General features: G+C 33.3%; 1 protein-coding gene across 13 annotated transcripts in view; it reads left to right on the plus strand.

The window, feature by feature from the left end:
• Positions 1 to 25,864, plus strand: part of C2CD5 (C2 calcium dependent domain containing 5) — a 92,327-nt gene that overhangs the window by 26,672 nt on the left and 39,791 nt on the right. For 5 of the 13 annotated variants that reach the window (XM_047787412.1, XM_047787401.1, XM_047787405.1 and 2 more), the window contains exons 8-12: positions 2,733 to 2,884; positions 6,134 to 6,325; positions 8,192 to 8,277; positions 8,860 to 8,892; positions 14,378 to 14,486. In XM_047787412.1, coding sequence (XP_047643368.1) covers positions 2,733 to 2,884; positions 6,134 to 6,325; positions 8,192 to 8,277; positions 8,860 to 8,892; positions 14,378 to 14,486 — 572 coding nt within the window. Of the gene's footprint in view, positions 1 to 1,580; positions 1,752 to 2,732; positions 2,885 to 6,133; positions 6,326 to 8,191; positions 8,278 to 8,859; positions 8,893 to 14,377; positions 14,487 to 25,864 lie in introns of those variants that run through there. The other 8 variants (XM_047787404.1, XM_047787402.1, XM_047787407.1 and 5 more) reach the window with 4 other exon arrangements.

Raw genomic sequence — 25,864 nt, forward strand, 5'->3', positions numbered from 1 at the left:
GGCTCTTGAACTACTTTTAATTTGAATTCTAAAAAATAGGGGGATGATAGTTTTTCAGAATGTAGTCACTTAGGGGTTATTTTCCCCTCATTGTGCATAAGGGCAGGCATTGCATAGTGAAATAATTGCTAAAATGAAGTCCAGAATTCTTAATTATATAGTATGCCTTTTTTTCCTCCATCCACTATAACTATGCTCTTTTAGCTAAATTTCTTTGTGAAAATTTTAAATGTCACATATGAACATACAGGTCTAAATATCTTTACATATGCATAGATGTGGCCTATTGTAGGATATTAGTTGATATCTTACAAAATTTCAATTCAGAATGTAGTTTAAATAAATTCTGTTTCAGTTTAAATAATATATTGTTTGAAAACTAGACAGAGGAGTTCCCGTCGTGGCGCAGTGGTTAACGAATCTGACTAGGAACCGTGAGGTTGCGGGTTCGGTCCCTGCGCTTGCTCAGTGGGTTAACGATCCGGCGTTGCCCTGAGCTGTGGTGTAGGTTGCAGATGCGGCTCGGATCTTGCGTTGCTGTGGCTCTGGCGTAGGCTGGTGGCTACAGCTCTGATTAGACCCCTAGCCTGGGAACCTTCATATGCCGCGGAAGTGGCCCAAGAAATAGCAAAAAGAAAAAAAAAAGAGAAAGAAAACTAGACAGAAGTCATTTATATTGCTTAATCCATGCTTTTTAAAAAGCAGTGTCCCTTTTCTTTGTTTTGTTTCCAGTATAACCTCGTTTTAATTTTATACTTGATGTGCTGAAATATGGAATGTTTGGATCTACTTATATTCGTTCAATTCACTCATCTCTCTGTATGTTGTCATTTTTTTTATATATTCTTATGTTCCCCTGTCTTGATATTCTTTTTTTTTTTTTTTTTTCCCTGCTTTTTAGGGCTACACCCGTGGCACATAAAGGTTCCCAGGCTAGGGGTCTGATCGGAGCTATAGCTGAGGCCTACGCCATAGCCACAGCTATGCCAGATCTAAGCTGTGTCTGCGACCTACACCATAGCTCATGGTAACGCTGGCTCCTTAACCCACTGAGCGAGGCCCATGATTAAACCCGTAACCTCATGGTTCCCAGTCAGATTAGTTTCCACTGTGCCACGACGGGAACTCCTGTCTTGATATTCTAGACAGAAACAGTTCTGTTAGTTAAACTTCCTCTGTAGAAAAATATTATTAATTACATCAGCAGTTATTCAATATCTTAGTTTCAAAGGTAGTATAAGAACTTCATATTTGACTTCATTTTTATGGGTGTTTTCTCCCTGAAATACTGTTTAATTTTAGTAAGGTCTGCAGTGATCAAAATAATAACAAACATTTTAAAGCAACTAAAAATCCAAATCTTAGTCTTTTTCTTATTTCCACTGACAGTTCTGCTTGCTATTTTCCTTATTCACAGTTCTTATTTATTAATCTGACTCTTTATAACTATGTTCTAACAAAATAATTGTTCTTCTTTTTAATTTTAACTTGTTTTGTGCATGCTAGGGATTAAAAAATAATTCCTCTCCCCTAACTAAATCTCCTTTGAAATTATTTTAACATAACTTTGCTATCTGTTGTATGTATTGTTTTCTTTTCTTCCACTTGGACCACAAATTCCCTCAGGTCTCCGCTGGTTCATCCTCCAAGCCATGGATGCCGCTCGACTCACAACAGTCCAATTCACACTGCTACTGGCTCACGACTTACTCAGAACTTCTCTGTGTCTGTTCCCACTCTCATCTATACTGGTACGAGACTGCTCAGACTCCAGAGCTGGGGAAGCAGGCCACGGGCAGAGTGGCTGCAGAGGGCAGGCAGGCAGGTAGTGTAGGCAGGTACCACAAGTCTTTGCTTCCTCCTTTTCTTACTCCTAGTCGAGCAGCAGTGAAGAAATCCTGTATTTAACTGCCACAGAGGCTCTAACTACATGGAAGTGAAAGTGTTCTTCCAGCTTCCAAAGTCTCTTCCATAGATCCTTTAAGAACCCTATTTTGTGTTATATACACTGTGGGTTTTTGGAGAATACTCCATTGTGTATTTTTGCCATATTTCTGCATTTGGTTAGAAATAAAATTGTTGATTGGACTCTAAATGAAGTAGCTGCCAAAACTTCCAATTTGTTTTTATTTATGTATAAAACTTGTTACAGTGGGTTCTGTTTCATTCTGTGGAAGAGAGCTATTGGAAAACAGGTAAGCGACTATTCTGCATAAAACGCAATATTTCTGTGTAGCTATATTCATTTTCCATTCTGCTGTGTTTTTAGCTGTGGCACTCGATGCTATAGGATAAGGAAACATGTTTTTCTTTTCAAGATATCTGTGTGTGCAAATATAAAAACTATTGCAAATATTTACACACACCATTTGCAGTCATCATTTTTCTTTTGTAACTTAAAAAAGCATTGTTTGTTTGAAAGTATTTTTAGTCATGTGTTTATTCTTTTTGTTTATTTCTTCTTTAATATTTTTTACCCCCTTAGTCTGCCATTTCATGCTTTTTTGCTTTTTTACTTGGCTTATTAACTGTTTCAATGCAGATAATTTTTTATCTGGAGAATGATGAATGGTTAAAACAGCAATTGGATGTCTTTGCCCTTATACCCAGCTCCACACTTAAGAAATGACTGCTGGCCCTGCCCCAATCTTTTCCTGGTGTTTGGATCATGCTGCCTCCATCAAGTCCTCTGGCACATGATTACTTAATATTTTTCCACCTTCTTCTGGCAGGATTCCCTTCAATGAAGATCCCAATCCCAATACTCACTCATCAGGACCCTCAACCCCTCTGAAAAACCAAACTTATTCCTTTTCACCTTCCAAGTCCTACAGTCGACAGTCCTCTTCTTCTGACACAGATTTGAGTTTGACACCCAAAACTGGTAAGGCGTTTCCACTCACCTTTTCTTTTTTCTTTTTTTTCCAGATTTGTTTCTGTTCCTTATTGGCTTTCCATCCAAGCCTTTCTTCCTGTTTTTGGCCACTTATGTTAAAAGATAATGTGACTAATGATCATTTTCAGTTGCTACAATTAAAATCTGAAAATTTTGTACAGTTCAGAAGTTTATCTTGTTCAGAGATTGACATTTTGTTGGTTTAATCATAGAGTAGATATGAAGTCCAGGATTTATTTTTGCATATAGACATTTTTCATTTCATGCTCATGAAAGAGGAATAACATCTTAAAGCATTTGAATAGAAAGTAACACTAGTAGCTTGCAATTTAGTTCCTCATGCAGTATAAGCATTTTTTAATTCATTGTTTCTATTTCTGAATTTAATTCTAAGATTTTATTGTGAAAAAAAATCTTAAGAACAGCTGAAGTGGTTATATTGGAGTATATATAGCTATTTATTAACTTCTTGTTGGTTAAAATGTTTGTTTTTTGTTAGTCTTACTCTCTAGGTTAGAAAATAGCTTTTTTGCTTTACTTTTCTTGCATCTTTCTCAATGTATGAAATTTATAATTTTTCCCTCTTCTGTTTATATTTTGATAATCTGAGTTTTTGTGAATATGCTTTATGATCAAATTCATTAAAAAACTAAATTAGTTTCTTATTCCTTAAAATAGAATTAGCTTATTTTAATCATTAAACTTTTCTTCTTAAGAAAAGTAACAAATACATAAAACATCTAAAAGTTAAAAATTTTCGGTTTCTGTAGATAGCATTTTTGTCCGGGAGTTTCTTTGCCAGGTTAACGACAACATTTTGCCTAGTTCATGTTTGCATTATTTCAAATTTATTATCTTTAATAACCTTGTTTTTGTGTTGGAAAAGGAATTTATAAAATGACTGCAGATTTTATGAAGACAACAAAAAGAACTCTAATTCTAGAACCACTGCTACTTTCAAAGTTAAGCAAGGACATTAAAAAAATCCTGTAGATATAGTATCTATTTTTATAGATGTAGTCACAAAAATGTAAAGAAGGTAATCATTAGTACCTAATTTTTTGAAAAGAATAGCTTTATTTTTACATACATAATTATAAATAACATCTTAAGTTAATTTGATAAATTGATAGTAATGATTGCTTTGGAGTATGGCATCTTAACTGTATTGTCATAAAAACTGAGCCATTGATATTGAAGTAAAGTGATTTTTTTTTTCCTTTGCTTTATTTATTTATTTACTTTTTTTGTCTTTTTGCTATTTCTTTGGGCCGCTCCCGCGGCATATGGAGGTTCCCAGGCTAGGGGTCGAATCGGAGCTGTAGCCACTGGCCTACGCCAGAGCCACAGCAACGCGGGATCCGAGCCGCATCTGCAACCTACACCACAGCTCACGGCAACGCCGGATCCTTAACCCACTGAGCAAGGGCAAGGACCGAACCCGCAACCTCATGGTTCCTAGTTGGATTCGTTAACCACTGCGCCACCTTGGGAACTCCCGTAAAGTGATTTTTTTATTTTGTTTTACTTTTAAATAAAGAATGAGATTCTGGTCTTGAAATTTATGACAGTCAAAACAAGAAGGACTTTGGATAGTATTTGAAAAATATGTCCTCTTAAAAATATTTTTTAGGCACTGTCCACTAGTTGTTTATTTGTGTATTTCAGGCCACTTTTCAGTATTCTTATTTTTCTCTGCCATACCACAGATACAAATTTGAAAATATTTTCTTGGTCTTTCTTTTTTCCCTTATGCACCAAAGGGCCAAGCATAAAGAAGATTGCCAAGTAGTAAATTAACTGAACCAGACTTCTCTTCCTTCAGCTTTCTAGTAGGCAGTCAGTTATATTATCAATGAAAACTTACATGCAATTTTTTTCTAGCTCCAAATTTTTGTTAGTTTTTTAGTTTTTAGTTTTTAAAAATTCATTTATAATAGAGGTATTATTCTTGTGTATTTCTATATTTATAGGCTACCTCTAAATAAATTATTGTTTTGCCTGTAGTTATTCACTACCTCAGTTACATATTTATAGGATAATAAAATTTTTTAGTCCTCTGGCCTTATCATGGGTCCCTAAAAATCTTTGAATACTCCTGAGGAGACTTCCTGTTTCTCATGGAGATTTAAAGTTACAATATTATGAATGTTCTAAAATTTCTAAAAGTGTAATTAAGCATTTTTTTCATGATCCTCTCCTTTCTAATTTATTTACATATGCAAATCTGTATGTTAAATATAATAGATAAGTTGTTTATGATTGATATTGTTATATATAAATTGGAGAGCCAGAAATAGAATAAAGTTAACAAAACTTATGCTGAGAATTGTTTTTCTGTGTGAACCACCTTGAGATGAGTCTTGTTTTTTAAAAATTTCATATTAATTTATTTCTGTGGATTCTGATTTTTGACATTTTGCAAGGTTTCATTTTCATTTCTTTTTTCAAGTACTCAACTAGTAGGAGTGGAATTTTAGAATGCTAGTGTTAGGATATTGATTTGACACCTGATTCAAGCTAATTTTTACTTTTTTTGGTCAGGCTTTTTGCCATGTATGTTTTTTGTGGTCTATAGGGTATATTTTTGGCCTTAGGTACTCAAATCTTTGTAAATGCAAATAGTACTATGATCTGATTTGAGTATTTAAACTTTTAGAGGAAAAATAAGAGCATTATGAACGTACATCTTGAAGTTGGACAGGAAGAATATTTTATTTATTTAAATTTAACGGCAACTGTCTACTTAATGTGGTAGGAAGTATTTTATTATTTATAGGTATTCAGTTAAAATACTCATAAGTGATGTTTTAGTAACATTTGAAAAACTTTTTACCACTTTAAATAATTTTTTTATTTTAGACACATTTTTGGCTTTAAAAAATGTGTTACATTTTATCCTTATACATCCTTAAGCAAAAAATGGCAGATAATTTAAGTGTTTTTAAGAAGTTAGCTAAAAGTAATTAGAATGGCATACAATCCTTTGTTAGTGATTTAAAAAATTTTAATGAATGCAGAGCTTGTAAAGGTTTTATTAAGTTTTAGACTGACTTTTATTTATATTATGTTGAATAGATGATCTTGCTAAATGACTTCATATGCTTACTATAATTTGTGTATGCATTTTACAGTTCATTTTTACTGTTATGTTTTGCTTCATCATTGCTTTCCTTATTCTGCATTTTCTGGTCATCTTCTGAATCTGCATCTTTTCTCTGCTACTTTCCTCCACAGCACCTTACCCACAGGGGCCTAGGATTTACCTGTGTCCCAGCTCCCCCTCTCTCCCTTGTGGTTCCCTTCATCTTAAAAAGTCCTGTCTTCTCCTCTCGGAATCTAGCCTTCCCCCTCATCCTTCTAGCCTTGTCAGCCCAGTTCTGAGGAAAAGTGTTTCTTTCAGTGAAGAGCTGTTCCTGGCTGCTTCTGGTAGGATCACATTATGTCAGATTTTTAATCCCTTAATTTTAAATCATCTTTGAAAAAAATTATTTCATACTATAAAGAAGTATGGGTATTTTACATAGGATGTACTTACGATTTTTCTTACTGGCAGACGGAGTTAAATGATTAGAATTATCATGAGGATTACTTGATGGATAATTATGAATATTCTGCTACAGTTACTTTATTAAAAATTATATGTCTAAGGACATAGATCTGCATATTTCCAGTAATTACTAGGTTCTCATTACTAGAGTTTCTGATTTAGGTGCTCTACTTTCTTTCCCTTCACACCAACTCCATTCATGTGGGACCTATGCCATCACGTTGCTAAACCATATGGTTACATCAGTAAATTATTCTGTTTGAATCAGTTTAAGTCTCATTTTGGTGATATTCTTTCATTATCCATTTTTTTTCTGTCCATTGCATTAATTTTCAAGTTATTCTGCTGTATTTTTCTAATATTTCATTTCTCTCTACAAAATTACATTTTATTTTATGGCTTTCAGTATGCTTCATATAAAGATCTTAGTTTCATTTCTGTGTTTAGTATGGTATAGTCTCTAAAACTTATGTTTAGGCTACCACAGGAAAAATAAATTTCTTTTTTATTTTTAAAGAACAGAATGGGACTATACACATGCTAACCTTTGTTTCCTTATCCAAAAACAGCTAAAAATGTACAAGTAAATTAGTTCATTTTTTAAGTCACTGAAGTAAATCTGCCTGTTATGTATCTTTAGTTTTGAAAGGTGGTACTAAACTATTAACTCTAGTTTGTAGAGCACTGACTTCTCACCTGTTCCCTGCTTTCTGTAATTCTTTGACCATAGTTGGTCCATTAGTATTATCAAAAGAATAATATAAGGTAGGGAAAGAAATTTAAAATTAAGTCTTTAAAAAATATGTCTAAGAGTTTGGGAAATATAATTCCTTCATCCATAACTATGTACATTTGTGATGTGTCTATTATACGTCTGCAAGTTCTGTTTTTTTAAAAAAATTATGTTAATTTTTGCAAATGAGTGTTGAAAACTATAATATGAATATTAATACTGTTTTGTCATGAATGTTATGTTTAGGATTGGGAAATTATCATAAAATAGATGTGACTGTATTTCAGAATTGCCTAAAATTCATACTTTTTAGAGAATTTTGGAATATTTCAAATAAGCCCAATTATGCCTTTTCTCTCTATTTATTTTTTATTTTTACTTTTTTGCTTGTTTTAGGGCCTCACCTGCAGCACATGGAAGTTCCCAGGCTAGGGTTTGAATTGGAGCTGAAGCTGCAGGCATATGCCACAGCCACAGCAATGCAGGATCCGAACTGTTTTCTGTGAACTACACCACAGCTCATGGCAATACTGGATCCTTAACCCACTGAGTAAGGCCAGGAGTCGAACTTGCATCCTCATGGATACTAGTTGGGGCACAATGGGAACTCTTACATTTACTTTTAAATCAACATTTAATGTTTCTCTTATTATGTCTTTTAGTATTCTCAAATTATTTGCATAGTGTAAGTAATTGGTATTATTTATTACTAAAATAGTCAACTTTAAAAATGGAATAGTATACAAAAATTTATCATCTTAACATAATTTTAAAAATAATTTTTAGGACAAATTAAGTCCTAAACTAGCTATGAGCAGTAGGACTTTGACATTTTGCTTGTGAAGAAAACTTTGTGAATAAAATAAAATATGTCCTTAGGTATCATCATAATACCTTAAGTGGTTTGATTATTTTAACAGATTTTGACTTATATTTATGAATATGAATGCAATTAAACGTTCTGTTTCTCTAGTTGTTTTTTGGTTGTTATTTATGTACTGATGTTCTGTAGGAATGGGAAGTGGTAGTGCTGGAAAAGAAGGGGGGCCCTTTAAAGCTCTTTTAAGACAACAGACTCAGTCAGCATTGGAACAGAGGGTAAGAATCACTTAACATTCTTTATTCTTACACTGTTAATATGATTTTGTTATGCTCTTCATGTACTTAGAACTTATTTTCAAAAACCTGTTTTGGTCATATACCTACCTATATTATTGTAATTTTAATCCAAGATGTATTTGAGGTACCAGAGTAATTTGTTTGTGAATTATTACTTTTAATTCAGATAATTCTATAACTATTTTAGTTTTGTCCTCCAGTCTAATATTTGGAAATATCTGTTGAATAATGAAATTATTTCTATGTTTACATTAAAGTTATATAGAAGGAAATACTAGGTAATTTTCTAGAAAGATATTTTATTGGTGTTAATAATTCTTGAGCATATTAATATATTTATTTGCTGAGGTGATTTTTATCACTAACCAATCTCTTAGGGGTAAGATATGTACAGATTATATATTTCTACAGATTAATAGAAATTATGAATATGGTTGTTCAGTATGTGAATACATCTCATTATAAATTTAACGCTAAATATGCTGTGTGGAACAATGAATAGTTAAAGTGTTTGGATGATTTTCTCTTTTTTTATTTTTCTGTATAAACGTCATTGCTAAGGGAGGATCGCCTCATAGGTTCTGTAGAAGGCGGGTATGTTTCTAAACATGTGTGAGAGCCTATTTTATGTACTGGTAGCTTTTCTAGTTTTAATCTTGATCATTTGAGTTTTATTTTAGCTTTTAACAAATGTCGCCAGCTTTTTTTCTTTTCATAATGCAAAGTTTGTCCTTTTTTAAAAATTTAATAGCACTATGAGGCTTATGTTTTTTTTTTTTTTCCTACTTAACTAATACAGTGCATGATTTTATGTCATGTCAGTTATTTTAAGGCACAGTTCCATAGCTTTCATTATGTCTGATTTGGAATTTATAATCATTTACATTCCTTTAACATGCTCCATTTTACACTATCATTAAATAAAAAAAAGATGAAACGTAGCAAATGCCTATAAAAAGATGCAGTTTATAAAACAAAGATATTTCTCTCCTAGACGTTGGTTTTGAGAAGAGTGTTTTTCAGATCCTATTATGGCATAGGACGAGCAATTCTTTTAGACTTTTCTTGTGCTGAAAGTATCTGTGTATGCACTGTTTACTTTTTAGTCAAGGCTGGAGAGAACAGAGCTGAACTATGCAGTGTTGGAACTTTAGTGGTACCCAGTTCTTTGCCTTACACCCTATCAGGCAGCAGTTGCCTTTGAGCTACTCTCACATCTGGCAGGCATACCAACTACTGATATCAAATAGCCCATCTAAACATTCAAACTATATGTTGAAACTAGATATAGAAGAAAGACTAATAAAATGGGAAGAGGGTCAGGGTAAAGGTGTGTGTATCCACTTAGACTTTTTAGGCCAGGATGCTTTTGCTTTTATCACCTCCCCTCTCCCACTTTTACATTCTCTAGAGTCCCTTACATTGGAACTGTTTCCTGTAATGTAATTATCATTCTAGAATTCACATGAACAGAAAAACTTGAGTTGCTTTGGCATTTGATATAATGAGATTTTTGCCTGTATGTTGACACCGTGACTTTACTGTCTGTACTAAGAACTTGAAAATAAGCATCTAGCTTTAAAAAAATACCCAATCAATGAAAATTGTTTTGGACTTAGTTTGGATAAAATTTATGTTTTCAAATATACTGTTAAACATTCTTAAAAATTTTGACACATTAACATATTGGTCATACATTACTAGATAATCCTCATGGCATTAACAGAAAACATGTGGAGAAGTATAGTTTTTATTTACAATTTTGTAAAACCTTAGCTGGTGATATATTTACATTACCAAACCTTGCAGTGGCAATTACCTGAATTTGTGAGACTCCCTCTCTACCCTGTGTACATAATAAGCAGAAGAAGCATTACCATGTTTAGCTTTCCAGTTCACCTATGGCTGCCATTAGTTACGGGAGACATTTGTGCTGAAGAATAAAGAATTCTCCCTATATGTGTTCAGATATGCCTTAACTCTGCCAAATTGGTCTTATCATTTTATATATTCTTTTAAAAATATCCATTTCTACCCTCTTGCTGCCCTTAACAAATTATATGGCTTTTTTTTCTTGTGCAAAAGAGAAATTTTATTTGTCCGTCATCTTTTATTTTATGAGTTATTTGAGTAACAGTTCTGAAAAATAAGTTTTTTTTTTTTCCCCTCTCACAAAAGCGTTAAAAAATAAATTGACATGATCTTGGTAATAGGTATCAAATTATTGGGAGATGAGAAATAGAGATAAAAATTTTATTTGGGAGTTCCCGTCGTGGCACAGTGGTTAACGAATCCGACTAGGAACCATGAGGTTGCCGGTTCGGTCCCTGCCCCTGCCCAGTGGGTTAATGACCGGCGTTGCCGTGAGCTGTGGTGTAGGTTGCAGACGTGGCTCGGATCCCGAGTTGCTGTGGCTCTGGCGTAGGCCAGTGGCCACAGCTCCGATTCGACCCCTAGCCTGGGAACCTCCATGTGCCGCGGGAGCGGCCCAAAGAAATAGCAAAAAGACAAAAAAAAAATTTTTATTTGGATTTAGGTTCCACCTTTGAACCATTTGAGGTAAAGCAGATAGATTTATTTTTTCAATATGATTCTTATTTTACTTGTAAGAAAAATGAAGTTACTTGTTGGATTCTGGGATGTATATTTTTCTTCAATAAAGAAACATAAATGACTTAGTTTAAACCCAGTATTTCTCAAATATATATTACCATGGAATCTTCCATTTAAAACACCTATTAGGAATCCACTTAGGAAACTTAGGTATAAAACATACTCTTTTGATAAATTATGATCTTTTCAGAAGTAAGGATAAAATTATATAAGAAGTCATAGTAGGAATCTGGCATGTAGTTTTATATCTAAAAAATGTAGTCTGGTATCTTGGGATAATAAAAAGAATCTTTGATTTCAAGAAACAAATTGCTTAAATATCTTTAAGAAGAATCCTATTCAGATCTTAAAAAAAATATCCATTTTGTTCTCAAAATTTTCAACTGGCCTGTCTTTGAGCACAGGCTAGTAAATGATTTATGGTGCATGTACTTGGCTCATTTCAAAGCGTCAACATTTGAAGTCTTATATAGGTTCTACAGGGCAAGATACTGTAAATATAAGAGCTTTCCAGAGAAAATGCCTTCTGCAGACCCTAGCATTCCCACTGAAATTGGGACATTGAAAGCAGGATATCCTTGGGCTGATCTTAAGGAAGCTGTTCTTTTCAGTGGAAGAGAACTTATAAATTCATCACGTATAATAGACTAGAGATTAAAGTTAATTCTTTAACTCTGTGTTTTAACCAAAAATGTCAGGAAGCCATTTATCACTAGGTGATAAAAGTTTGCTGTTCAGAAAGCACATAGGCCCTCTTTATCTCAATTTTTCACCTGAAACATGAAGAGTTGATAGTACCTCCCTCTTGGGATGTGGAAAGATTGTAAAGCAGAGTTTTAAGATACTGACATGTTTTAAGTACTCCATAGTGGTCACTGGAGATGGTGGTGGAGATGATAGGTATTCAGCAATCAGCTGAGATACTGGCAGTAGCTCTTCTGAGAGAGCTGTCTGAAGATGGTAGTTTTGGTTTAATAATGCCATTGTTTTTTCTAGGTTAAGTTGTTTTGTGTTGAAGTATGCTGACTGGATGCCCTGGGGATTGTTAGGACAGTTAGAGTTGGCAGGGTGAGCCTCCACTTCTTTGGGCAGCCATTCCCCTGCTTTTTCTGCGATGACCAGCTCTTAAATAATGGTTCCTATCTTGAATGATGGTTCCTATCTTATCTCTTTATCCCGTCTTCCAGAATTTTCGGAGAAGAGTCAAAGGATCCTGAATAGAGAAATCATTTAGGTTCTTTTTTTCATACTTATCTAAAATCTTATATTTGTTTTACAGTTTGGAATTTAGCTAGTTATTTTTCAGTTTTAGGTGTAGGTACTGCTTTCCCTTTAGCTGCAAAAATGTTATTTTCAGTGTCTTTACCCAGAATATTTAAAAGATTAAGTATAAAGTGCTTTTTAATACTATGCCATGGTAGTTTGAGGAAAATTTGAAACTTCATACTTCTTAAAATTGAAAAAAAAAAATCTTAAAGACGTAACTTATTAGGTAAAATACTCAAGTTACTCAAGTTTCTAAAACATAAGCTGTACATTTCACATTTAAAACTTGTATTTAAGAAATTCAAATGTAAATAAGGAGGCATTTTGACTAACCATTTTATCAGTAAAATTCCCCTCCGATCCTCTCCCTTCTTTTCCTTTCCCTCTACCTATCGGCTGGGCCAAACTTGTCCACTTCCGTAGGCTGTTTTTTTTTTTTTTTTTTTGGTCCTCCCCCCCCCCTTTTTTTTACATAGCCTAGATTTTTCTTGCTCCTGTTAAAGATTACTTTTAAATTATAGTAAATTTACTTCTAAATATGTTTTCGTCTATGTATGTGTGTGCGCATATGTGCACGGACACACACACACACATATATTTTAATACTGTATCTCATGGCTTCCTGAGGCGTGCAAGATTGTTTGCCTTTGTGCTTGATGACTCCAGGTTGCTATGCTGTGTGAATTTTGCTTTGGTCAGTTCATATTCTCCATGCTTTAAGCAGCCAGTCAGTAATCTTGCTGTGTTTAATGTGCCTGCTTCTGGAAGTATTCTATATCTCTTTATCTCCTAGCTTTTATTTTGCTGCATTTAATCTGCTCTGGTCCAGAAGAAAAAAGATACCAATAGATTTTAAAGTGTGTTCCTAACATTGTGTATTTGTAATTACTATATGACATGGTACAAATATGGTCTATGGGGATCTCGTACAAATGAAGGAGTTAGTACTTGGAACTATAGCAGTTTGTTTTGCATATTTTCCAGTTCTCAGTTATGTTCTAATAGCTGAAGCTACTGGCTTCTGGTTAAATAAGTATGTTAATCTTGTTGCCACAAGAATCAGATATTAAATTTCCTTTACTTGCGTCTGATTTGTGTTAACATGAAAGGCCTGTGTATTTGGGCAGCCATGGGAATTTCCCTTTTTTCCTGGGTGCTGTTTCAGTGAATTTCCTTTCTCTGCTCTACCACTTCTCTCTTGCATGCTTCTCTTTGTCTCTAAATTGACAAGTTTGATGTCCCTGAGAGAGAAGGGGAGAATAAAGCCTGGAAGAACTTGTAGAATTTTATTGCCTCCCTTGTTGTTATTTACATACCTCTCCCCTTTCTTTAATATGCATTTATATACTTAGATTTTCCCCTGCTGCCCCTGTGTTATTTTTTTAAATTAGGCAACTATTAATTAGTTGATTAGTTAATTAATTCTTTTTTGGTCACACCTGCAGCCTATGGACATTCCCAGGCCAGGGATCAAATCCAAGCCTCAGCTGCAACTTACTCTGTAGCTGCAGCAATGCCAGATCTTTAACCCACTGTGCTGGGCTGGGGATTGAAACCATGTTCCCTCAGAGACAATGCCTGATCCTTACCTTCTGTACCACTGTGGAAACTGCTGCCCCCATATTGATAGAGTAATAATCTCATACAGCAGTTCTCTGGCCATTTGAACTTGACACTTGTTCTTCTCTTCACCTTTCTCTGTAGGTCTTAACCTGTCCTGTTTATCCTCTTACTCCTTCTTCAGGCCCACATTCTTTTAGATCCATTGCCCCAGGCCTTCAGTTTTTACCAGTAGCCTGAATGTGCATGTGTCTGTGAGAGAGAGGCTACCCACTAGAGAAGTTAGATGTGGGGTAGCATGCAGGCAGATTATCCCCATCTTATTGCAGAGTTGTGTAAGAGTAGGACATTGAGTGGAAGGAAGAGTTTGTTCAAATATCTTAATTGCAACTCTGAGAACATTTTTTTCTCATTGAGGACTGATAAGTAGAGTATTTGGATGTGGTATAATATGATGAGAAAACGGATTCAGGACTCTAACATCCAAGGAAACTTTTAAGTACAAAGCAGCTGTAATGTATAATTGGTAGCCTTTTATTAAGGGGTAGAATTAATTTTTTCTTGTGACAAGATTTTTAACAAGCATGGTTTTATATTTGACACGTAGTCAGCTGTATTTTTCCCCCATTCTTTCTGCTAGGAATTTCCATTCTTTACCTTGACGGCGTTTCCTCCTGGATTTCTTGTGCATGTTGGGGGTGTTGTTAGTGCACGCTCTGTGAAGCTTTTGGATCGTATCCACAATCCTGGTATGTTCTTTAAAAGTTTGTTTTTGATGATTCATTTACTTATATTGTGACTGTTAACACTGGGATTTTTACAATTTTTAAAGTCAAATCTAACCGAAAAGAGAAATGAAAAAGGAACTGTAAACTGGTATATGCTGCTTTGAAATATTTTCAATAATCTTAATTAAAAATAAAATAGAAGTATATATTTTAGTTTCTTTTTTTAATACAAAAAAACAAATATTAATTCATTTTTTACTAAGGTATATCACAAGTCACTTTTGAGTTAACTATTTTCTTTGACCCAGGCAGATAACAAATTTTGCAATTTGATCATTATGGCCATTTGCTTAAGATGTTAATTCTTTTCACTAGCAATAACTCTTTAGGGATCATTTGAGTAATTTACTTATTCGTAAAAGAAGTATTCTTTTCTTTTTGTCTTTTTCTTTTTTTTTTTTAAGAGCTGTATTGGTGGCATGTGGAAGTTCCCAGGCTAGGGGTCAAGTCGGAGCTGTAGCTGCTGGCCTATGCCACAGCCACAGTGACGCAAGATTGAGTCGTGTCTGTGACCTACACCACAGTTTACAGCAACACTGGATCCTTAATCCACTGAGCGAGGCCAGGGATCGAACCTGTGTCTTCATGGATATTAGTCAGATTCGTTTCCTCTGAGGCGGGATGGGAACTCCCAAGAAATATTCTTTTAAAATGTAATTTTAAACACTGTATAGAGTACCTAAGAATTTTTTACAAAACAACTGCTCTCTTTGGGTTCTTGGGCTCTTTTATGTAGCTATTTGTTCTATATGAGTGAACAGGAAAAAATAGTAACTCATTTCTTTAAAACACGGGGTCTTGATTATAAGAGAATAAAGACATCCAAGCCCCAGTAATTTCAGGCCCTTGGATTAGAAGTGCTTTAGTGATTTTTCTAAATCTAAAATAAGTGTGATAAGTGTGGTAGGAACTTCCCATAAGGGATGTGTTCTTGCATCTCTCATTGACTAGATGCCCAATAACTTGCTCAAATCACTTCGTATTTTGATGATATGCCTTAAACCTGAAGTTGTATTGGTATTCTTACTTGGAATATATACATATATATATTTGAAAAATTTAAATTGTCACTCCAATAATCCCTTCTTGAGGCTTGTACTGAAAGCTATAAAAAGAGAAAAATGCTTTGAAATTATTGTATGTAAAACACAGATAGTGATTTTGAGGGTACAGAACATTACCATTCTTTGCGATTTTTTTTGGCCACAGCCACAGCATGTGGAAGTTCCTGGGCCAGGGATTGAACCAGCGTCACAGCAGTGACCCAGATCACTACAGGGCCAACACTGGATCTTTAACCTGCTAAGCTGTGAGAGAACTCCTCTTTTAGATTTTTAAAAGATTTAATCTGTGCCCCATGGTTTGAGTTAAACAGAATGAAATTTTTCTAGACCCTGAACAAGACTTTAGAAAAACAATACTGGCTAAGATTATTTAATGCTAAATCTGAGGAAATACATCTTTTAAGCATCAGTCTTTTCTTTTTCTTCTCTGGTTTATTATTTTTTTCCTATTCCTTATTTTGTGGGTCAGTTTAGGGTCTTTTCTTCATAGCATTTGTATATTCTGTAGTAATTAAAGGCAAATTTAGACTGATGCCAGTTTAAAGTATTGGGACCTTGAAGACTATGCCATGTAACCTGAATTATTTGGAAAATGCAAGGAAATACTGAGTTAAGATACCTGACATTAACTGGTGACCCAAGGCTAGTTACCTGTGTTTCTGTGTACCCTTGACTCAAATATTTTGATAGATGGTACTCACTTATGGATATAATAGCTCCAAAAATGGTTTCAAGAATATGTTCAGTTGTTGGTGATGTCTTCTATTTACTGAAAACATTTTGAATTCATTGTTGCTTCCATGTACTCTGAGTAAGCTGTAGAGTCTGGGAGAACAAACAAAGGTTACTTAACTAAGTTCAAATAGAGAGTCATATTTAGAATTGCATCACTTTCCCCCCACCCAAAAAATTTGGGGTTTTTCATACCTGCTAATTTATTCTAGCTGTGTAAGAAATGTAGGAACCCAGGCCCAGGGAAGAAAACACTAATCCTTCCTTATTACAGAATATGTTTTGTGTATTACAACTGCTCATCCATTCTTTTCCTTTCCTTCCTTATCAGAATATTTTTTCAATTCATGTGTAGAAATTCTCATTTACTAGTGGACTATTTCCCTGAAGATTATGGGCATATATGTGTAAATACTTTCGATGGTGTATATAAGTTATACTTTAATTTTGTTTCATTTTCAGTTAAATATAAATCAATTATATATTCTAATGGTTCAAATATTACATTATTTTGATGTAATTATTACACTCTGAGTTTTTATGTATGTATTATGCATTAAAAAAGAACATTTGTTTGACATTTTATTAATCTCCAGGCCCCTTAATTATTTATGAAAAAAATATTAATTTGTTGAAGAAAGCTGAATGTTAAAACTCATCATCTACCATAATGATGTATTACTTTAATGATACTGAGTTACTTTGCTGAGGGAAACTTATGATGGATGAGATGCATGTGCTAATGTTGAAAGTGCTGTATTTGCACTCTCAAATGAATCTTGCAGCTATTTTTTGACTAGTGAATATAGGAAATTTTCATTTCACACTGAGTATAGAAGGAAAAGTCTTATTTTTAAACCACTACCACCTGCTAACTCTATGGGTTATTATTTTGGAGTTATTTCTTTTAGAATTTCATCCTTTTTAAATATTAAACAAACAAGGTTGTACAGTAAGGGAAAGAATGGGGTGGTCTTGAAAATCAAGGTAATTATCTTAAATAATTAGACTTCAGTTAATGTTAGATTATGATAGCATGTTCCTTCTTCTCTTTCTATTTCTACTTCTTATTAATTCTGCTGTCTCTGTCTTTCTAGTTCCTGTCGAGTGGTATTGTCAATTGTGTTCTTATTTGTAGTGTTTTTTGTTTTTTTTTTCCCTACTATTCTGCACCTAAAACTGATCTACTAATTTGCTGTTTTGAACTCAGCCTTTGTCGGAATTATGGGTAACACAAGATCTTACAAACTACTAGACTGGAATAGTTTCAATTCAGGTATTTTAATGGTCATTCAGTACTACATATGCTGACAAAAATTATGGCAGCTCAGTGAAGTTTTTAGAGATGTTCTAGATTAAATAGGCTTAATGTCAATTCAGTTATACAGATTCATTTTGGAATACATATGTTATAACTTGTAATTTTTATGGAATGCAATTATAAAAATGTGTTAACTAAAATGAATTAATCAAAAATATAGAATACCTAAATTATGAATGTTTTATATTAGGTGATTAACTTTCAGAATGATAATTTTAAATTATGTTTATTACATTTTGGGCAGTTTTTTCACAACAGCTAAATGACATAAGCATTAGCTTTATGAATAAGAAAATATTAATTGTTAAATATATTGTCTAAATATTAAATGACTAGTTTGATAATCTTAAAGCATATTTAAACTTCAATTTAGATTTGAATATGTTCAGTATTCTATAAATACTATAAAAGTATAACGGTTAGCACTTTTATTTATGATTCTAGAAGTGTTCCAAAATTTGGTAAGTAAGAGCAGATTTGGGGGGGATTAACAGCTTTCATAAGCTTTCCTCCTTCCCCTTCCACATGAGAATATATATTTTTCTTTTAAATAATTTTACATATGGATATAGTGTGTAGCTTTTAAAAAAACTAAGATAGTTTACAGCTGATGATGTGGTTCAGAGTCAAAGCCAATTTTTCTTTTTGATAAAAGCATATTCTCTTGATATAAATATCCATATTTTAATATGATTTCTATTTTAGAATTAAATAATAGAGCCATTTTGATTCAGTGTCAGAAATAGGTGTTTTTGCCTAAAGAACTTTTTCAGTTGTGTCAGAAAGTACATCTATTTACAGAAAAACAAAAACAGAAACTCCAAGTGGCTCAGCGTTTTAGATAATATCCCATAATCTTTTCAATATTGTAAACTTTTTTCGTTCTTAGGAGTCCAGGATGTAAGTTCTGATGTAAGTAATGCATGTTTGACTATGAAGTAACTCATGTTCATCATATAGATTTACCTAAAGTCAGTCTAGTAACAATCTGATCAGGTCCAACCTTTGCAAATTTAGACCGACATCAATTGGTAAATCTTTAGGGAGATTACCTCTATTTCCTATCCAGGGTTTTGCTAGCATGTTACCACATTGATTAGCATTTGTAATATTACTGCTTTATACTTGGTTTTTAGTAAGAAATTAAAAATACCTTGCTGGATTCACTTAAATAAAAAATAGAATATATTTTAAAAACATAGATTAGTGTAATGGGCAGAGAAAAAGGGACTTCGAGGGCATTGATCATTAATAATTTAAGGACCTAAAACCTTGTGAAGACAGAGATGTTTAGGATGAGAGATGTGTTAGAATAGTTTTGGAAAGGGGAAAAGACAAAAGTTAAATATTATAGATGTAGTAAAGTCTTTGTCCCAAGGAAGCAGAATTATAGAATTTGGTGAGGAGAAACATGGTTGAAGAAGCAGTATATCTTGCCATCATTTAAAATAAAGCCAAGTAGTAACTGATGAAAGAAGGGATGGATTTAAGTTACAGCGTCTTAAAAGAACATAAAAGATAATACTTTCAGTTTAATGTGCTCAGATAGTTGTATGCTTTGGATTGAGGTGTTAGAATCTTTCTGGTAATGGTTGGTACATATTCAGAAATCAGGCTTTTGATGTTAGTATAAGAAAAATAACTTGATAATTCAGAAAAAAATATATTTGGTAAATATGTTCAAATCATGTATGTTTTTCTCTCTAATAATAGGGAATATTTAGCCAGTCCTATCCTGTGTTACCATAGAAAATCAAGAATTGACCACATCAGTAAGAAAAGTAATTATTGATACAGTCTCTGTTTATGCTAGAGTTGTTCATCAGTACTCTTTTTTTTGGACTCCCTGACATCAGGCCTTGTATGATATATCATCAATTTATTTATTTATTTATTTATTTATTTATTTATTTTTAATTTTTTTGGTCTTTTTGCCATTTCTTGGACTGCTCCCGCGGCATGTGAAGGTTCCCAGGCTAGGGGTCTAATCAGAGCTGTAGCTGCCTGCCTACACCAGAGCCACAGCAACTCGGGATCTGAGCCGCATCTGCGGCCTACACCACAGCTCACAGCAATGCCGGATCCCCAACCCACTGAGCAAGGCCAGGGATCAAACCCGCAACCTCATGGTTTCTAGTTGGATTCATTAACCACTGCACCACGACAGGAACTCCTATATCGCCAATTTAATAATAGCCTTCCAAGAAAAAAGAGAAGGAAACACATGGTAGTCAACCATATTTACTAATTATTAGACATTCTTATTTCAGAAACATTACAGTGTAGAAAGATAAAGGAAAACGTTTTGTATCACACAGTAATGTTTCATGAAGTAAAGTATTCATGCAAACATGCATTAGAATTTAATTCTATTTTGTGCCATGCTGTTTGCTGGATAATAGGTGTGCAAAGGTGCCAGTCCTCCTGTTTTTAGAAAGCTCGTATTCTGGGAGGTTAGAAGAATATGTAAATGGCTTACTGTGGATATGGTGTGATATAAGATACAAGAATTAAAGGGGAAGGCAGGATTAATGCTCTGTGCAGGGAAGCTTGTAGAAGTGGTAGTTCTTGAGCTCAGTTTTAGATGATATATGGAAAATTCACACAGATTTATATTTCAGACAGTTATTTGGAGCCATGTTAACACAGTCTTTGAGTGTAGTTCTGAAACTTCAAGCATTTGCAAAGCAGTATCCTAGCCCTTACTGTCTGATGTTTACATACTTATTTTGTTTGCCATCGAATACAAAATGTCTCGGTTAGTTTAGCTTTTTCCCCCTGTCCTGCTTTTTTCCCCCCCTGTACTGCTTTGTTGTCTTAGTTTTATTTATTACAGTGCTAAAAAATATTTTTATGGAGCACTCAGAAGGGAACTCAATTTTTGAGAATTTATTTAAAAATTATTTAAATAAACTGTTTAAAAATAGGTTAAAGAAATTATGTATTCTTATCTTGTTTCTTGTTTTTCTGGTCTGTAACAGACTTTGAGAAAGACAGAATGAATCTTGCTGCTAGGAGGGAGGATGTACCATTTGCAGATCTTGTGTGTGACATGTCAGGAACAGGAGGTGCATAGGAATAAGGCAGGGTTGGCCATGATCACGTTTTATAGGATGGAGAGTGGATTTAAAGGCAAGGCTAGAGACAGACCATTTAGTGGACTGCAGTGGTCCTGGCCAGATAAGTGACCTAGGATTTGGTGGTGATAGAAGAGCTAAAGGTTTATAAAGCACTTACTATGTGTGGTACATACTCTTCTAAGTGCTTTATGATTGTAGGTCATTTAATCCTCAAAACAAAACCCCGATATAGGCTTCATTCCTACTTTGTGAATGAGCGATATGAAACAGCAGTTTTTCCCAAGGTAAAATAGAAAGTGACTGAGCCACAGTTTGAACCTTACTACTTTGGCTTCAAGGTTTACACTCTTAACCAGAAATTTATGGAATACCTCGCCACAGGACTTGGGAATTAGTAGAATGTGGTGGATGAAATAGGCTCATGGAAGTTTTCAGCTGAGAGAGAGAGAGAGATTATGATTATCCATGTGTCTACAAGTTTGACATCCCAGGCGGCAAGTGATTCTGATCTTTTGGAAGCTCAAGTCAGTTTGAAAGTTGAATTGTAGACAGTATTTTAATAGTAAATTTTAATAGTCCAGCTCATTGTTTCCCAAATGGCTAAGATTTTTTTTGTCCTTCTGAGTTTACCACTAAAAGTATTTCTGAATAGCCCACACATAGTTTTTTTTTTTAATTACTGATACATTTTTTAAATTGAAGCGTAGTTCATTTACAATTTTGCGTTAGTTTCAGTATCAGTGAATGTAAGAAAATTTGTTATTCTATGTGTAGATGCATATCAGCTTAGATATTTTTTTAGGGGGCAGTGACAAGAAGAAACATAAAGTAGTTATATACTGTGGTTTGAAAGTACTAGTTTGAAATAGCATATAAACTTAGATGATATTTTTAAGAGAGTTTTTTAAGTCCTGAATTAATAAAACAAGATGTTTGAAATTTTCTGTTTTTGAGAATATTCTAAAAAGTTTATTTTTAATGTTTTGAATAGATTGTAGGTTTTAAGACATTTTAGACTGAAGATTTTTTCAATCATTTATTATAATAAATGAACTTTTGCTGGTGATCATGCAAGCTTTAGTGGCATGAATTTAGAAGTGTGTTGCTCTTTTTTTGTTAGTTTTCAAAATTTATAGTTTAGAAATTTTACTTTATTTTGGGGGCAAAAATTAATAAAGAACCTAAGAAAAGTATACTTGTTACTTTGAAAATATTTAATTTTAACAAAGTGTGAGTCAGCTGATGTGTAATTAAATATTCATAGAATATACATATCAGTCTGATCATCCAAACTTTTTTGCAGTGGATGTTTGTGGAGTGCGGGTACCACGTCTTGAGCACATTACTGGGGATTGGGAACATGAGTGTTCACCCAGGCAATTATCCTGTTTACATATCCAGTCTAGGCTATTTCTTATACTCTCTTGCTCTGTGTGTGCGTATGTGTGTGTGTGTTAGTTAAATGGAGATAGGCTTTCTTAGAACTTGAATTCTACTGATCATCTCAGCAATTATTATTTTTCTGTATCTGAGAGACACTCATGAGCAGATGTGAAAACTAAGACTAAAGTGCTTAAGCAGCTTTTGGGTTTTCAGCATTTTAAGAAGGTTTTCAGGAAGTAGATATACAGAGTTCAAAGAAGGCTTAAGTACAGCATGTATAAGTGAGCTTTTCTTTATATATAATGTTACATGTAATATATAATTTTCTCTCTATACATAATGTAACTGGGTATTCATTATTATTCATTCTTTACTATCTGTAAAAAAAGTCAGATATGTAATCTTGTGAAATTTCACTCTTTTTATAGATGTATATGTATGTACTAATGTAACTGGATATTCCATTATGTTATTATAATGTAAATGTAATATATCAGTCTCTCTTTGTATAAAATAATGTAACTGGGCCCCAGTTACATTATATATATATAAAGAGTGAAATTTTACAGTTAAGGAGGAGATTACCTATTTTACTTTTACAAATAGTAAAGATTCCAGTTCGGTCCAGCATAGATTGTATTCCAGCAACTATCCTAACATTCCAAATTGCTATGTCTTGATGTTTGCTCTGAATTTGCACACTTCTTCTATAGTGAGACTTCTTTTTAATATGGTACTGAATTCCCACCCAGTTTGAGGTTATATACTCCCTTGAAACTGAACTCTCTCATTTCTGTTTCATTAAGGGAAATTTATCTTCTTCGAAAGTTGTTTGGGGTTGAAATAGTATTTTCAGGTATTTGAGAATGTAGCTTCTTATGCTGTTTATTAATAAGATAGACTATCATTGTGATGAAAATCCTACCTAACACTTTGATTTTCTCTCATTTATTTTAAGATTAGATTGAATAGCTGTCCATTTCCTTTTTTTCTTTAAAGCAGATTAAAAGATTCCCAAGGACAAGAGTTACTCTCTTCTAGAGCTATTTAAAAATAGAACTAAATTTAACACTTCAGGTAGGCAGTCTAAGTGTGTAATTCCCTAAAATCTCCAAGGGATTGAGTTTTATAAAGGCATGTTATGTTGAGTTGTTCTCTTCTTTATTTGTTGAACTATAAATTACTACTGTCATTTTAGGAATCTTTACCAGTGTCACCTATACTTCAAAAATAAGATAAAATGCTAAAAAGATGGCAAGATATCAAGCTATGGCCATGCCCTAGAAAAGTAACAGTAGTAAAATGAATTAAACATGATGCCAACTCAAGTTGAAGACATTACCCCTAAAAAAAGCATCAGTGAGGTATTGATCTAGAGCTCAGTTCATACCTATAATTAAAAGGATATATTAAAAGATTTGTGGTATTATCTATGAAGAGTTTTGACTGATAGAAGAAAAACATAAAATAGTATGAAATATAATTTGTATCATAAATTACTAATATTTCAAAATGATTTTTTATAATTCTAAATAATATTATAGATTATTGGGAGGAGCATGGTATTTAAAGTGAAGGTATTTTTTTCCTGACATCTCTGAAGTATTTGTTTGCAAGCCTCACATCTCAGCTGTATGTTCTTCAAGTGACCAAATTATATCCAGTTTCATGTACATGTGTAGGTGCCAGTAAATTTTTAAGCCAGACTCTTTGCTTTGCCTTTTACATAAGTATGGTAAATCCTTAGTTTTTACTTTCGTAGAGTGAATAAAACAATTCAGATTCACTAGTGTGTTTCCTATAAGAAATCTAATCAGCAGTTTTTAAGCTTTAAAAATTCCATAAGAGGGATTAAATACTATGATATTTCCGAATTTTCAGTGGAGATAAGTTAGACTGAATCATAATTACTATTTGAATATTCTCTGGCTTATTTCTGGCATAAGTATAATATAGGCTTTGAAGATAAATTTAATTTTTCTGTAATATTAAATTGATTTAATTTTATTTTAAACAACCCCTAAATTTAATAGCCAAAAAAAAAAAAAAAAATCATCCTTTGGCTTCTTGCTTACAGTTGTAGATAATTATTGTTAATCCAATTACTAGTTTGTGATTAAGTGCTCCCTACTGTATGCTTGCCTTGCTTTCACCTAGAATACTAGGGCCATTACTTTCTGTAACCATTTCAGTGAGCTGCCATAGTTTTCAGTCTGTACTGTCACCTGATCCAAGCATGCGCCAAAATATCCACTGTTTCTGGCTCCTGTCTGCTGAATCTGCTTTGCAAAACCCTTCGTTCTTTGAGCTTTTGCTTTAGTCAAAAACCAAATTTAAGAAATTCTTTGGAGTGTGGACATACGCCATTTGCTTCCTTAGCTCTCCTGTTATGTAACTCTTTAGCTTTTATTAACTTGTAAATACTTTATTAAATACAACAATGGCATCCCATGTGCAGTTGTGTGGCTCATGTGTCAAAATAAAGGCTGCTTGTGAACTTGTCAGAGAGTATGAATGCTCCACTTGCGCTGCATTCAGCTTTTTGTTTTGTTTTGTTTTAAATCAGCCACTTATTCTTTCATAGTGTTTGGTTTAATTATCTGATTATTTTATGTGTTATACCAAGGTAAGTTTGATGTAAATAAACTTTGTATTCTATGTGGTTATATGTATCTCATAGTAATTATTATTACATACTTTTCATTTAGGCATCCTGACCTTTCTAAATAAATAGATCTTGAACTTAAAATAAGTAGCTTCCTTCACTTTTCACTAATTAAAAAAACCCAGTATTGTGGATTACTACCTGTAAAATTCATTTTTAAAACAGAAAAGCCACTATGTATTACTTGTGGCAAGATGTAGGCAAACCTAATGTGAGAAAATCATTTTTATAAAAATGTAGTATACAATTATTTGGTTTAGCAAAATAATATTTTAAACTTCTGGAATGGTTTAAAAAGTAAATAGCAGGTTCTACTATTTGAGAAAAGTTAGACTTTTTATTTAACATATTTTTTCAGGAAAATAATTATTTTCTAAACTGAAATATATTTATTTGTGATATCTATTTTCAAAGAATCATAAATAATTTGATAGGTTGAATAACTACTTGAATAATAGCTTGTCTTATGATATAAAAATTCCCTATTAGGAAAGGATGATATTAAGTAGATGTCCAAATTGGTCTGGAAATATGTTTGTCTTCAAAAGAGAGAATGAATTTGAAAGTCTATTTGTGCTGTTAATGTCTACATTTCAGTGAGGAATATGAAGAAATTCTTTAACATAATAGCGTATGTGCAAAATAGGGCTGCCTAATTGTCTCACACATTTCTTAATTCATAATATTGATTGCTAACACATATTATAGTATTTTCTATTTCTTTCCTTCTTTATTTTATCTTGTACTTTGATCTTTTCCTCAGTTTCCTGGAGTTTGCATTTCTTTCTTTTCTTCTGAAAGAAAGTTTTAGGGTAGCTCTGTCTTCGATCCAAAACTTTAAAATCAAGAACTGGCTGGCGTCATTTGTAGTTCTGGCTTCTATCTCCTCATTTCTCCTTTTTGCTGATCTCCTCCCTGTGGAGGAAACAAAATTACATCATAGGAATGTGAGCTATAACAAGCCTTTTAACCTTTCTTTACTTTGCTGTCTTCAGTAATTCACTAGTGAGTATGATTCTACTTATTCTACTTATTTTTGAAAAACGTATTTGAAAACTGCCATGTACTGAAATTCAAAAAAAGAAGGCTTTTGG

Source organism: Phacochoerus africanus, chromosome 7 (assembly GCF_016906955.1).
Source record: "Phacochoerus africanus isolate WHEZ1 chromosome 7, ROS_Pafr_v1, whole genome shotgun sequence".
NCBI lineage: Eukaryota > Metazoa > Chordata > Mammalia > Artiodactyla > Suidae > Phacochoerus > Phacochoerus africanus.